Raw genomic sequence first — 14972 nt, 5'->3', positions numbered from 1 at the left:
TCCTATTGCATGGAACCTGAAGAGTCTTTCATTATATTGATTTCAGAAAGCAAACAATGTGCAATTCCATAGTGTGGTTACTGAATAGGCTTCACTTTTCATCCAGAATGACCAGGCTTGAATAAAAAACTACCTTTGGCTTGTATTTCATATATAAAGAATGGAAATACTGACCACTCCAAGGTAGTGACTCACTAATAATATCTCCATTACAATAATTCAGGGAGTGGCAGGAGAGAGAAGTGCTGAGGACAGCAGGAGAAGGAGGAAACGTTTGGCAGAAGCTGCAGTCCTCCCATGGAGCAATTCAGATGTATTTTTGAAATAACTACAGGAAGAAAACCCACTGTCATAAATGCTGCCCTTTGCTGAAAGCACTCTGTAGTTGCTTTCACAGGAGGCTTTACACACAATGAATTCAGCACCAGTGATTGAATCCTCTTGATAAACTAATGCCATTTCTACTGATGAATTTGCAGCCCCTCCACCAGAGATGCAGAACATCTCTGAAAAGGCTCTTTAACAAAGACCTCAGTTTTCATACTCACAATGTGTGACCTTGGATGCATTAGAAATCCTAATGGGGATAGAAAGTTAGCTAGTCTTTGTGTAGTATTGTTTAATTTCTTATTTAATTACCTTATCTTTATCATCTGTCATTTAGATGTTATGCTTGCCCATAAGGTAATAGTTTTCAAATGTTCTGAATGCTTAGGTTACACAGAAATGATGTTATTTTTCCGAAGTGATGACCTTGTGTGCTACATTCTGCCATTATCTGGATTTTAGACCTGAAAACAGACATATTTAATTTGGGGGGCTTTAAACCAATCTGATATTAGGTTGTAAAAACACTGTGATTATCCATTTCACAAGACAGGTGTCAAGTTTAATCTTTCTGACAAAAGAATTATTAAGAATCACTATTTGGCTGTAATTGTTTTGACTTATAAATTGCAAAGAAACTTTCTGATCAGCTGTGAGGTAATTAGTTTGGTGTTTACTTGAAAGAAAGTAATTTCTATATGATAACCACTTTGATAGAGAAAGGGTGGAGAAATAGGCAGTTGAAATCTCTTTATAGAGTATCAATAAAATGGGACATTTCTAAACCTATTAGTTCAGCTTCATTGAAGCCATGAGTGTGTTCTCTGAAAGTTTTGCAGAAATTTGCCTGCTCTTCAAAGAGCTCTTGGTTTCTTTTTCTGTACATCTGTCTGATTTTCAATTCCTACAGCTCTTGTTGCCTGTGAGTCACCAGAAGCAGTTCAGTTTTGCTGATCATTTATTTGGGCTGTGAGACAAAACTGTTGTTCCCTTTGGTGGGTTCAGATTTTGAGTAGCTTAGGTTTTCTTCTGGCTTCATCAGCATTTTGTGCTGGGGAGCTGGAGTTGCAGAGGGAGCTGCCATCTCTCTGGGGCTGGGGAGTCTCAGTTCACTGCTCTGATCCTGGACGCGTTGCTCTGACTCTGTTCAGAGTTGTTGTACACGTCAAAACATCTCTCTTAATAGAATCTCTTGTGTTATGTTTCTCTGAGTGCAATTATAATCTTGATGCCTTTAACATCCTCGGTTCATTATTGCTTTCTTCTGTGCAATAAAGGCAATTGTATTTTCCCTCAGGTCTGCTGCAAGGGTTCTAGTGGAGTGGCTAAGGAGATATCTGTGTTTGTTATATTGTTAAAATGAGCCTTTCCTAAAGTGCAGCTGTTAAAATAACAAACATTAGTGTTAGAGTTGACTAGAGAATGGCAATTCAGTTGAGGCAATATCTAAGATATTTGAATTGGAAATAGCCCCCAAATATTTGGAGTGTTTACAAGATTTTGTCTGGAGCACAAATTCCATGTATGAATTGCACAGTCATTTATTGTGTTTCTGTGCTTCCCCTCAAGCTGTGTGGCTGCAGTAATTTGGGGAATTCCAGGTACAAAACAGTTGCAGTAGCACAGGAAGCAGGAGAAGTTGCCCAGCTGGGAATGAGCATCAGGACTTGTTTGACTGCTGAGGGATGTGAATGTGGAACCAAGTTCTTATTTTGTGGTAATTATTGCCTTTTTATCTGAGTAGTTGTGTATATAAAACAAATGGGGATAAAAGGGAGAAGGCCACAGTGTTTGTGTTTGTGGTTCAGGTTGCCTGTGAGAGTTGTGTTTGAAGAGTTTTCTGGTGTCCCCTCTCTTGAGCAGCAGTTTAGGCTGCATGACCTCATGGATGAAAGTTCAGTTTTCATGCAAAGCCTTTCAGAGAAAGGGAGGAAATTTATATTCACTTTGCTATTCTGCTTCCTCTTGTATCAGCCCAGGATTCTGCTCATGTTCAGCATTTCCATTCCTCCTCCACTCCTGCAGTTAGATTGTTATTGATCACTGTCTCAATTAACTCACTGCCCCTCCTCAAGCTGTGTCCCTGTATCCCCAGGGCATGGCTGAGTGAGATCATCGCCTGCCCCAAGTACAAACACTGGGCTCATGCACCGTCCTGTGTGTTTTCTTGGCCTTCACTGTCAGGATCATTACACAGAGTGAGTGAAATATCCTTCCAGGGGCCTGGGAATGTCCAAATCCCAGTACGGAACTTTCCACCGGCTGTTAAACCTCAGTGCACTCACTGAACTCTCTCTGCATATGAATATGCAGCTTAAAAATGATGCTTTATACAAACATGCAAATGGGATTAATGACTGTGGTTCATTACTGGCCATTGATTGTGATTAGACATCACTGGACCACCACTGGGGGATGATAATGGATTTAAAACGACTGAGCCACAATTTTGCATTTCAGAGGAACCGAGACACAGGATTATCGCTGTTAATATAGGTCATAAATCTGTTCTGTACATGGAATTCATGTATCTGAACTCCTTCCAAACTACATTTTTCCCCTACTTCAACAGCCCTTCATTACAATTTGAGGATTTGGAGTCATTCCAATGGAGGAAAAATGACCAGACTGGATGGGATGGGTGTTGAGATGAAGTATCACACTGTAATGGCACACTGTTTAATGTGTGTCATGGATATTGATTGGTACTATGCATGATTTTATGTGGGCTAAATACATTATTTTAAAAATTTAACAGTGTACAGAAAGCCTTTAACTTACATTGGATTGTTTGAGAGAAAGTGTTGGAATGGTGCAGAATAGATCTCATTTCTGGAAAATGTGGTAGTTTTGCACTGTTTACTCATTAGATTTAATTTCAGGTAAAGTAGTTATTTCTCATGAAGTTAATGGAGGAAAATTTACTTGGCACTAGGCTTCAGGAAAGTGGCACAAGTGGACCCAGGGACACTGTTTGCCTTCAGCATAAGAGGGCCTCATAGTTGTTGGAGATATCACTGGCCAGGCTCCCATGAGCTCCCTGCTTCCAGCTGGAGGCCAGGATTCTCCTACCTCTTGTTAAATAGGTGTCTGATTTTGCTGTGGAGTGCTAGATGTGCATTGGCAGGAAGCTTTTAGAAAAGGCATCTTTTTAATGCAAAATAGTTGTAAAAAGGGAATTCATTGCTGTCTAATTTTTGCCTAGAGCCCTGCATTGTGTAGTGCCTGCTGTCTTGCTGACAGATATTTTGCTACATTTGATCTTCAAGTATTGTAACTAGTTTATCTTTTGTCTTTTTTTTTTTATTCCTTAGCTGGTGTGCTTCCCAAGCCTCCTAAAAGCCAATTTTACACATACTAAAAGCTGCCTTCTACCAGGCACCTAATTTATTTTAGATTCTCATTTAACCACCTCTAATTACATGATATTGTATGGCAGCTAAGCCATTTTTATACATCAAAGCCTGCAGTAAATGGTAAATATTTTTTGGGGAGTACCAAACTCAGCTACTGGATTTGAATGGGGCAGGACTGAGTGGGGTTTATGTTGTTTGTAACCTGCATTAGAGCAATCTGGAAAACACCAAATTATTATAACAAAAAGTCATGCTAACAAAATGATTAAAAAATCATTATATTGATCCTGAATGTGGAATTATAGGCTGTGTTTAAAATGGGCCAGCACTTGGGAAAAAAGGGCTACTTGGGCACAGGAAGATGTGCAGGTAGGAGCAGTGGGAAAGGCCTCAGGTGAAACAGGACTGCTCACACAGCAGCTTCTGGTACCAGTACTCAGTTCAGAAAGGAAAGGTGGTTTAAAGTATGGAGGACTTGCCAAGTAGGAACTTGTTAATAAATGGCTTGAATTTGTTACCTTGGAGCTCACACATACCATACCGGGACTCTTTCTGGTAGTTAGGAGCACATTGGATTTAAATGTTTGCAGATGTGAACCTGTCACTCTTGAAGTGGAAATAGCCTCGAGGAAGTTTTCAATGGAGAAGATGAATTTCATTCAAAGAAAACTTTGCTACTTGTGTGATGCCTGGTCCTGGTGTCAGTCTGTGCAGAAGCAGTTTGGTGCCAAAACCTTGTTTTCCTGTTTGCCCTTGCTGTCACAGCCAGGCAGCATGAGGGGGAATGCTCCTCCTGGCACAGGTCAGTGTATGAGCAGGAAATAGCTCAGAAAGATCTCCCAATTAGGTAATGTGGAGTGAAAAATTGCCCCAAGTTTTGTGCTTGGCATGGTACACATTGACAGGATTCTGAGGATTCCCAGCCAATAGCCTCGTGGCAAAGGATTTTGGAGGATGGTTGTGTTTTTCTTCCCCGACAAAAAGCCATGTGCCCATGTGCCATCCACCATCTGCTGGGTACTGCCCTGCTTCCTGCCTTTGGAAGGCTTTCCTTGGCTTGTAGAATGTCAGTTTATAATTGATTTTGGTTTTTTTAAATTTAATTTTTTTTTCTCCTCCCCTTCAATGATAAATGAGAAAAGGTATTTTTGTGTTTCTGCATTCACCTTCTGTAAAAATGGCATTTCATATCTATTAATAAAGTGAGTAAAATTTGGCTTAAGATTATTCTGAAGGATGAAACATATTACAATTACTACATAAAATGTGTCTTAGACACATAGACCACCAGGATAATTAAAGCAACACCCAAAATGAACCACGGATCTAAAAAAAACCTAGGGGTTCTTAATAAGAAGTGTCACTGTAAATAATTAATGAGTCTCAGAACTCCAGCAACAAAAAAGTGAACTATATCTGAAGTCTGTTTCAAGGTCACAAAAATCTTAGAAACAAAATCTTTGCTGCTGAGTGTTTTGTTCAAACACAGACTAAGAACATAAGGATGGCTCTCCATGCCAGAATTTTCTGGACCATCATCCTGTTCCCAGCAGTGAGTACCAGGGCATGCCTCAGAATGGCTAAGAATAGGAAAGGCATTGGTGAGGTTTGGTCTCAGTACTCCCCTGGATTCTTCTTCTTAATTCAAAGTATCTTGAGCCAGATGCTGTCTCCATGTAATCCCTGGTGAATTCCTCTTCCAAATCTTTGTTCCATCTTCCTTTGGATCCACATCACCCTTTATAGAGGAATTGTGCAAGCATCCTGCATGCTGAGGCAGAAAATCATTCCTTGTCTTTGCAGTCATTTTAATGGGTACTTCTTAAGTTGTAAATTGACTCCAATATTTTTAAAATTCAGCCCAATTTTCACCTTCTCTGGTGAGAGGAAAATGTGGGGCAGTGACAAAGTAGGAGAATAAAGAAGAGTTGCAGTGGCTGCAGAGCTGAACTGATGTTTGGCATTTCCATCCCTTATATTTTTTAGCACCAACTGGAAAATGGAGTGTTTAAATACAGCTCTCATAACCAAAGGTGGGACTCCATTAGTAGATATTTACTTTCCTAAATGTAGTTGTCTAGATCCCTGGTTTTAATCCTGTTTACAAGTAAATTAGGTTTACAAGGATATATTTCCCCCAACCCCCTTGCACATGTTCCTTATGGTCTCTTCCACTCTCTCTGGTAACTTTTAATTTGCAGGGTAATTCTGGCAAAAATTGTAAGACAGAACTCCAAAGGATCAATCAGTTCTTGATATATTTATTTAATCAACAGCTAAAATGAAGAAGGAGGTAGGCAAAAGATGCTTTGATAGGCATTCAGTGTTGATTAGTTCTGTTCTTCATGGAATAACTTTTTTTCTAAGTGTTTTCTTTCTTTATCTTTCCACTTTGACATAGTAGAAAATGTCACCAAAATTCAAGTAAACTTTAGCAGTGTTTGCAGTTCTTCCCTTGTACTTTACTGTGCCTACTGTCAGTCTGTGCTGATATTGCAAATAACACAAAGGCTTTTAGAATTCTGCTTTAGAATAATTGTATGAACAGAAGTAAATAAGAGACATCATTTTTCCAATTAACTGACTGGAATGTTGATTTTGAAGTGTTTTTCAGCTGTCATGGTGAAAGACCTTTATCCCCCCTGTAGTGTTTTGGACTGTATGTTTAAGATTTGCTGTTGTGTTGCTGATGCTTGGGAAGGCTGACCTAGAACAGAGACCAGACAGAGTTAAAGAATAAAGCAGGGATTTATTAAAAGGATTTCCTCAATGGATCCACCTTGGGCAGCACAAGAGCCCAGCCAGGGCTGCACCCAAGGTGAACCCAAAAATAGTCACAAAATGGACAACCAGTCGCAAGGTCTCACATTTTCATAATTTGTGCTCCATTTGCATATTGGAGTTAATTGCCCAGTTACAGCTTTAGCCCATGCAGTCCCATCCTTCTTGTTTTTCTCTCTTCAGTCCCCATTGTTTGTGCTCTTGGGCCTGAGATTTGGATCATTTGTCCTTGGTCCCCAGCTAGAGAAGGAATTGTTTTGTCTCCCTACTCTGTGAAAAGAGCTTACCATACCCAAATATGAAGCTCAGACCCACACACTAAAGAAGCAGAATCTGAAAACTATAAAAGTTAAAACCTGAGGCATCACTTGTATTGTTTAAATTCCAGTCAGATGCTGCCTCTTGCTGCAGCTTTTTTAGGACAAAAAACTTGAACCCAGGTTGTGTTTGGCTTAGTTTTGCTTTGAGAGCTGTTGCTGGCCACAGGGTCTTCAGAGGGAACGTGAGCAATCCCCTGGAACAGCCTGAGATCCACACCTAAGTCCCTTGTCCAGAAATATTTGAAGCAGGAGCAATATTTGAACTTTGGCTTTTGGTCTTAGGAGTGACACATTTCCAGGGCAGCGTTGTTGTTGTAGCTGTTGCCTTCACCTGACTGGCACTCCACAGAGGCACTCAGCCTCCTGAAATGCTGTAAAGTGACTCTGTGCCAAAGGCTCATGTTGTTGCTGGATATGAGTCTTAATTATTAATGTGTCTACAACTTGGGAAGTGTTAATGGAGAGGTGTCTTTGTAGTGAAAACAGTGAAGCTGGAAGGAGCAGGAATGTGTAATGAAAGGAAATGTGTGTGTGTTTAGAATATATGGGGGAGGAGAGATTTAAGGCTTGAAAAGTTAATGTTCCATCCCTTTTGTGGAAGGTGGAATTAATGTTTCCAAAGCTTTTTCCACTCTAATTGTTTCTGTAAGAGCAGGTTTACAGTATCAGTTAGGAATACCAGAAATCAGCTGAAAGGTAGAACTTTATGTGCATTTCATGTTTTTAAAAATGGTCTATCCATGGAGGCAAGACAGGGGTTATGGGTGCCACAGGCTGTCCATTGCCTAGAGTTTTGGAAAGATTCCTCTATACAAATACTTTATTCAGTACAGGCATGTTTCATCCATAAAGTCCTTTGATCTGCTAGAAAGTACAATCAGATAACCCCCAAAACCAAGCCACACAAGACCATACAAACTCAACTGTTTGGGATCCACAGAGCACCATGCACAAAGGTGCTGCTTCTTTACAAAAACACCACATTTCTGACAGTTGGCAAAGTTATTTGCATATATGTGAATGCATTTGAACTGACAGAACAAGATAGGATTTACCTTTTTCTTGTCTCCTAATATCTTGCCTAGTTCTTTGATGTATTTGTTAAAAAACAAAGTGTTTTATTCTCCTCTTAGTTAGATATATGCATGATGCACAGGATTTTTTTTTTAGCTTTCCCTGTTAGTGATCAGTCTGAAATTCAAATGGAGTTCATGTATTGCTGCTGAGAATTAAGGCTGAGGTCATATTTTTATATGTTTTAATATCAAAGTCAGCTTTTTTTTTTTTTAATCGGTCATATGATAAAGGACTGTGTGGCTACCATACCTGGGTAACCTGACAACCTAAATCATAAAAACAGCTGCTTTCCCTGGCATTTATTTCTTCCCCCTCACATGCTCTTATAAGGAAAAATAGCACCATACAAAAACGTTGCAGCTGTGGGTAACAAAACATTGCCTCAGATTTTGGAGCGCTTCTTTTTATCTCCCAGGAGTGAAAAATGCTGCAAATCAGAGAAAGTGTGTCATTATTGATCAGCTATTAAGTAGATAGGGCTTTTTCCTAATAGCAGCAGCTTGATTTAGATGTCTGACTTGGCTTGACACAGCACTTTCCTGTTCATTATGTGCGTGTCTGGTGTGAATCCTGGTGTGTGCTGAGGGTTTCCTGTGTGAAGCAACCCTGACACCCATCATTCCCTCTGTGCTTCCCAGAAATGCTGGTGTTAAGTTCCTGCATGGATAATCCCAGATCCCCATCCTTGAATGACCTGATGCTTTTTTATGCACAGGGAATATTGGGGAACTTGTGTTGCAGGGGGCTGGGGCAATGGGTTCCTCTGTTCCTGAGTATTTTTGCCCTTACTTCCACTGTCAGTCTGTCCCTCAAAACTGATTCCTGCTGCACTTTTGTTTCCCATCTCCACTATTATTTCTATTTTTTCTCCTTTGATCTGTAAGGAGTACTAAACCTCACTTGTAACTCCTTCCCCTGCTGCAGATTGCCAAATTGAATCCATTTGAACTACCTTCCTGCTCACATCTGTTTTCTGAAAGATTTTCATCACTGCCTGGATGGTGTATTTTTGAAATTCAGCCCAAGGAACCAGTTCTTTGTGTAGCATTTTGGGGATTATATATTAAAAAATGCATAAGCCATATATCTCCTTTTGTGATTCACAACAGTGGCAGTGCATGTTTCCCTCTGAATCAATTGCAGATTTCATCAGTCCCACTTTATGCCTGACTCTGAATTTGTTTTTAGCTCTTATTTTATAAATGTATAAGGGCTATGATCATTTGTCACTTGTCTAATTTTATCTATCTCCAGAACCAAGATCTGGCTTATTAAAACTGAAAGTGTTTTGTTAACAAAGGCACATTTATTCCTGACAGCTTGACAAAATTAGGGTCTCCTCTGCACCCCTACTCAGACTTCAAGCCTTTATGCTCTGGTATATGTGACAAAAGCTTCAGCACTATTCCTGTGCAACTTTATAAAAAAAAAAACGTTGAGAGATTAATCTCTCAGAGCTTTGTCTGAGGCATGGGGGTGTAACTGCCTTAATGAATATTATAATGATATTTTCACAAAAAATAGCAACCTAAACCGCAAGTGTTAAAAATAGTCAAAATCTTGGCTAGGTGATCTTTCATAGTGGCAAGTTCCCCCTTAAGATCTATCAGGTAAATGATGCACATATTTCAAGCTGTCGTAGCAGCTACTTTTACCAAGTGATTCAGTGGACATCTATTGGAAAAGGGGGAAAGGGAGAATATAACATAAAAGGGTTGACACCACAGGTCCCAGACCTTTTTTTTTTAAATTAACTGCAGCAGTGAATTAAATATTTCTGAGTGTATTCTTACTGAGTTTTACAATAGTGCTTAGGATCAACCCTTGAGCTGTTTTCAGTTCCCACAATTTTATATCCAGAGATTTGGAAGAAGGATTTCTACTGTCTGAGATAGGACCCTTTGCCATTATTCAAATAAAAGAGTTTATTGGATCCTAAGGGCAAGGTCATCTTATTGATGTTGCTCAGATAATGGCAGAAATTGGTCTGAAAACCTACAGCTTAACTATTTCTGACCTGTATTTTTGTGTATTATCCCCTGGTTTCTTGTTTTTGTTTTGTATGAAAACAATTGAAACAGATTTTTGCTTAGAAAGTGAAAACCTCTGTTATTCCTGTGAGGGCTGCATTAATTTTTTTCAATATTTTAAAAGATTTTGAGATTAAGGCATTCTAGATGGATTGATCTAATTTTCATATCTTGATAGGAATTGTATTAAAGAGGCAAATTACAGGATCCATGGATACATTTATGGCAGAGAAGCCCTGGGAGCTGTGAGCATGGCTTTGGAAATTAAGCCTCAGAAATCAGCTGGGAATTCTCTGAAGGGCTTATTGAGCACTTGATCAAGGGAGCTTCATGAATTTCCTATACTTGGATTTTCAGCAAATTCTTTGTGAGGTCATTTCACAGAAACTCTCATGAAAGCAGAACTGTCCTGAATAAAAAAGAAAATTTATTTCACGAGTTTAAAAACTGGTGAAAGGATAGGAATCAAATGCCACTTTCAGAATAGTGAAATTAATTTCTGAGACCCCCAGGACCGTGCTGGCATCTAAGTTATTAAGATGATCTTGGAAATTGGGGAAGGGGATGAGGTGGATGACTTTGCTAATTAGCCAGGGCAGTGAAAAGGAGCCTGTGAAGAATTACAGGAGAGATTCCTGTAACAGCAGTTGACTTGGTGGTGAAGCAACAGCTGAAAATCAGTGCAGGTGAGCACAAAGGAATGCACACAGGAAGAAATGGTCCTAAGAAAAGAATAGATAATAGGCAAGAGTGTGTCTAATTAGCAGTACTCAGGAAGGAGGTCTTGCAGTCACTGTGGTCAGTTTGCTGAAAATTTCTGTCCAGTAGTGCCAAAAATGGTAACTAAATAGAAAGAACACAGAACAAAGCAGGAAACAGTGTCCTTGTGTACCTTCCTTGGGTGTCTGTTCCTTCCCTTTCAGCTGAAAGGGTGCTGAGAGGGATGGGAAATGTGCTCCAAGGGCTGGAATCCCATCTGCACAAGGAATGAGTCTGAGTCTCCATCCTGGCAGGGGAACAGGACAGGGCCTGGCCCACCACGGCTGGTGGCACACTCAGACATGGTGAAGGTGCACTCAGTGTTTGCTTTTAATCACAGTAGTAGAATTAGAAGCATGAAACAAAATGAAGTAAGGTATTTAAAACCCCAGAAGAGCTTTTCACACAAGGCATAATTAAATTTTGCAATTCATTGACATAAGAGATTGCGGGTGCCAAAGGTTTGCATATGTTCAAAAATCAATTACTCATAGGGAAAAAAAAATCCATGGATTCTTCTAAAGCACAAAGAAATCCTGAGCCACAGGGTAGGTCTGGGAGGGTTTAATAAGAGAATCACTCCACATACTTTTTTAAATTATTTTACTAAGAATCCCCTACTAGTTATATAAAATGTTACAGATGGACTCTTAGTCTGAAGCCATATGTCCATGCTTTAAGGAAACAGAATTATATTCGTTTATATCTGAGATTTGGAAAAAAAAAATTTGAGACGAACTCTGTATTTTTCATTTATGTAACGTAACAATGACCCCAAGAGATGGTGTTTATACAAAGTTAGACAAAACAAAATTAGGATGCTTTTAAAAAATAAATATATGTTGAAAATGGTATAAATTTGGAAAATAACAATCTATTGTTATCTATCTTATTGTATTTTGTTGTTATCTATCTTATTGTATTTTGAAAGCTTATGTTATTTTACTGATGAACTCACAAATAAGCTACAAAAAGTAGGAATTTATTTGAAAGCCATATTTACTTTCCTGTGGGGTGGGGAATAGCTATTTCCTTGTCTCCCTTTCTTTTGATAGTGCATTAACGTGTGGCCACTTCAACATGTCAGAAAACTGCACAGTAAAAATACAAACCTTTCCAACAATCATTTTTGTTCATGTGTATTTTAAGGTAAAAATCAACAAATGCAACTTAACCTGTCTTTCCAAACAGAGCTAAACTATTTTGCTTGAACATTTCCCACCTCCCCGTGGCTCAGACGTGTTTTTTCCCTCGAGCAGTGGCACCCAGCTGGTGACATCGAGCGGCGACACCACGGTGCGGCTGTGGGACCTGTCGAGGCGCGGCTGCATCCTGACCCTGCGGGGCCATTCCCGCGCCGTGCGCGGCTGCTCCTGGCACTCCTGCGGGGACTTCGTGGCCTCCGCCTCCGCCGATGGCACCAGCAAGGTCTGGGATGTTAACAGGTATGGAGGCTCACTAATTGATACCCTCATTAATAACCAGGGGGGTGTTTGAGCTCCCCATCGATTCCTGGAGTTCGCTCGGAGAGCAGAGGGAATCAAAGGCAGTGCTGGAAAAATCAGCCCCTGATGGGATTTACTAGATAAAGGGAGCTAGGAAGGACTTAAATTAACATAGTGCCAAAAAGAAAGTATTTGCTTTCACTTGGCATCCGTTGTTCTTCACTGCTGGGTTTTTTTAAGGGAAGAGCTTGGCGGAACTTTGATATGTAATTTGAATAAGTAACCAAGTAAAACTCTCAGTAAGTTTTCTATATACTGTTTCAAGCTCATAAGTACACAACACACTCTAAGGTTAGCCAAGTGGAAATTTATTTTAGTCATTATCTATGTTTCAGCAAGGTGACTCTTCATTAATAAATCAACATATACCTTCTTTATTATCCAGGCAAATGCATTTTTATGAAGGTGCTTTTAAAATATCAGTGTATTTGTGCTTACCAATTAATTATTAGTTCCTTAACTCTCTCCAGTTTTCTTCAGTTTTGATTAACTTGCTCCTTAAATAAATGGCATGGATTTATCTCTTTCCAAACTATCTCTCTATAAACTAGGCTCCTGAATTACTGTACTGTACCGGGTCTGATTTTTAACAGCTGAATGCCATCAGTCCACAGAGAAGTTTCCAATCCTATAGGCCTTTCCCCTGGTTCTTTTTTATCCACTCCTAATGGATTTTTCAATTTCCTATCGGTCTTTTACTTCCTTTGCATCTGAATGAGGTAAAATACCCCTTCATGATTGTTGGCCACTGCAGGGGAAGAAGCTTCACTGAAAAAGCAAGAGAACATTTCTGCTTCTGTTCCTTTTTCCTAAATCCATCCCAGTCTACTGCAGTTGCAGTGAGCCCTTATTGGAGACTTTTCAAACTGTTGCAATTCATCCAGATTCCATTGAGAGTTAATTAAAACTCTGTCAGTATCCTATTTCCAGTCTTGCTTTCAAACTGTGAATTGAGAAGGCATTAAATTATATTAAAAATATTGTTTTCAAAATGGGATAACTAACCCATCCTTTCATGAATTATTCCAAATTATTTTGGGGAAAAAAAAAAAAAACAAACTAGTTAAGGTTTGGCAAAGTTCAAGCCAGCTGAGAGGTGGCTTTTATAATAGAAATGGTCAGCCAATCCTGAGAACAGATGATGCTTCCACCATTTCCTGAGAACAGATGATGATTCCACCATTACTATCAGTAATAAACATTAATGGTCAATATTTTCCTTAGAAATGGAAACAGCAAAAATCAAATGTGTTGTCTCCTCTTTTCTTAACCTGCTGTATATTTCTAATGATTTGATCATCCTTTATGGCATATTCATGACCTTTAAAAAATAGTACTAACAACAGCTTTAATTTTATGTCAGAATGAGTTTGAATTTGCATAGACAAAGGTTTTGTTTAGACAGTTGAAAATGCTTTCTCTACTGAGGAAGCTTTTGTAGTCAGAGCAATCAAAGCAAACCTTCACCACCAACCCATGGTGCCTCCCACTCACACTCATCACCAATTCCCATTTCTGCCTCCAGTCTATCTGAGCTGTGCTTTGCCTGTGAAAATAACAGAGTAACATCCCAACCATGATGTGAAAGGCTGGCTATCCATGCAGAATCACCGAAACACCAAAAATGATGCAAAATCTCAGCGGCTACAGCAGCAGGAAGTGGTATAAAAATGTGACATAGTCTGATTAAAATAAGGTGTATTCAGAGTATGAATAAACAAAGCCCCCTGGGAGTCCTCACTGCTGGGTTTTGGGTGTGTTCCCAGTAAAAGCCATGTGCTGGGTGCTGTTGCATTGCCTCAGTGCAAAACCAGGTGAGTTCTGCTGTGGTTGGCTCAGGGGAGTTTGTAGAGCTGTAGGTGGTGTAGGTACTTAATATGAAATGAAGGCTGTGCAGAAATGACATGCTTTGAAAGAGCTTCTCTAAAGGGGTTTGATGACAAGAATGTGCCTGTTTCAAGCTTCAGCCATCCTGGTTCTGCAGAACACTCAGCTGCAGTTGGGCCTTATGCCCATGTTGGCTCATTCAAGTGAAAAATCAGCCTGTGCAGGATGTATAGCAAGACTTGGAAATTAGGGAAGGCTGTGGACAGATTAATGAGCTGATGGTTTCCATTGGATTGTTAAATTGCTGCTGTTAGATTTGGAGCTGCTCTCCAGAAGAGCCTGCAGTGAGTTTGGGCTTGGCAGTGCTGCTTGCTGAGCTACCTGGCCGAGTGTGCAGCACTAATCCCAGCTGTTCCAGGGTGTCCCCTGGAAATGTGCCACGAGCCTGGAGCTCTCTGGTGTCAACACAGCCAGCTGGGCTGGCCACCACAGCAATGTGTGCCCTCCTTCAGCCTCCCTGGCAGCCTGGGACTGTGTGACAACAGGGACAAGGAGCAGGCCCTCCATGGTTTATGATGCTTGGAAAGTTACTTGTCTCCCCATCCCCACAGAACAGGTGCTCATCCAGGTGCCATCATCAGCATTCTCCCTGTCCAGATGAGCCCTCAGCATTTTATATTTTTCAGATCCTGTACTGCTTTAGTGTGTGGGTCCTCATTCATATGAGGAGATGGTGAGCTCTCTTCACACAGTAGGGAGACAAAACAATTCCTTCTCTAGCTGGGGCCCAGGACAACTGATCCCAATCTCAGGCCCAAGAGCGTGAACAATGGTCAAGTTGAAGAGAGAAAACAAGAAGGATGGGACTTCATAACCCAAAGCTGTAATTGGACAATTAACTCCAATATGCAAATGGACTAAAACTTATAAAAGTGAGAGACCCCATGACCTGTTATCCATTTTGTGACTATTTTGGTTCATTTTGGGTGC

The 14972-nt window shown here is 40.1% G+C and overlaps 1 protein-coding gene across 3 annotated transcripts in view; it reads left to right on the top strand.

Moving 5' to 3' along the window:
- Positions 1-14972, top strand: part of SPAG16 (sperm associated antigen 16) — a 360034-nt gene that overhangs the window by 174806 nt on the left and 170256 nt on the right. For all 3 annotated transcript variants that reach the window (XM_064433595.1, XM_064433594.1, XM_064433596.1), the window contains exon 12: positions 11910-12095. In XM_064433595.1, the coding sequence (XP_064289665.1) occupies positions 11910-12095 (186 nt within the window). The remainder of the gene's footprint in view (positions 1-11909; positions 12096-14972) is intronic.

This window comes from Passer domesticus, chromosome 10 (assembly GCF_036417665.1).
Source record: "Passer domesticus isolate bPasDom1 chromosome 10, bPasDom1.hap1, whole genome shotgun sequence".
Lineage (NCBI taxonomy): Eukaryota > Metazoa > Chordata > Aves > Passeriformes > Passeridae > Passer > Passer domesticus.
This window is presented reverse-complemented; position numbering and strand designations above follow the sequence as displayed.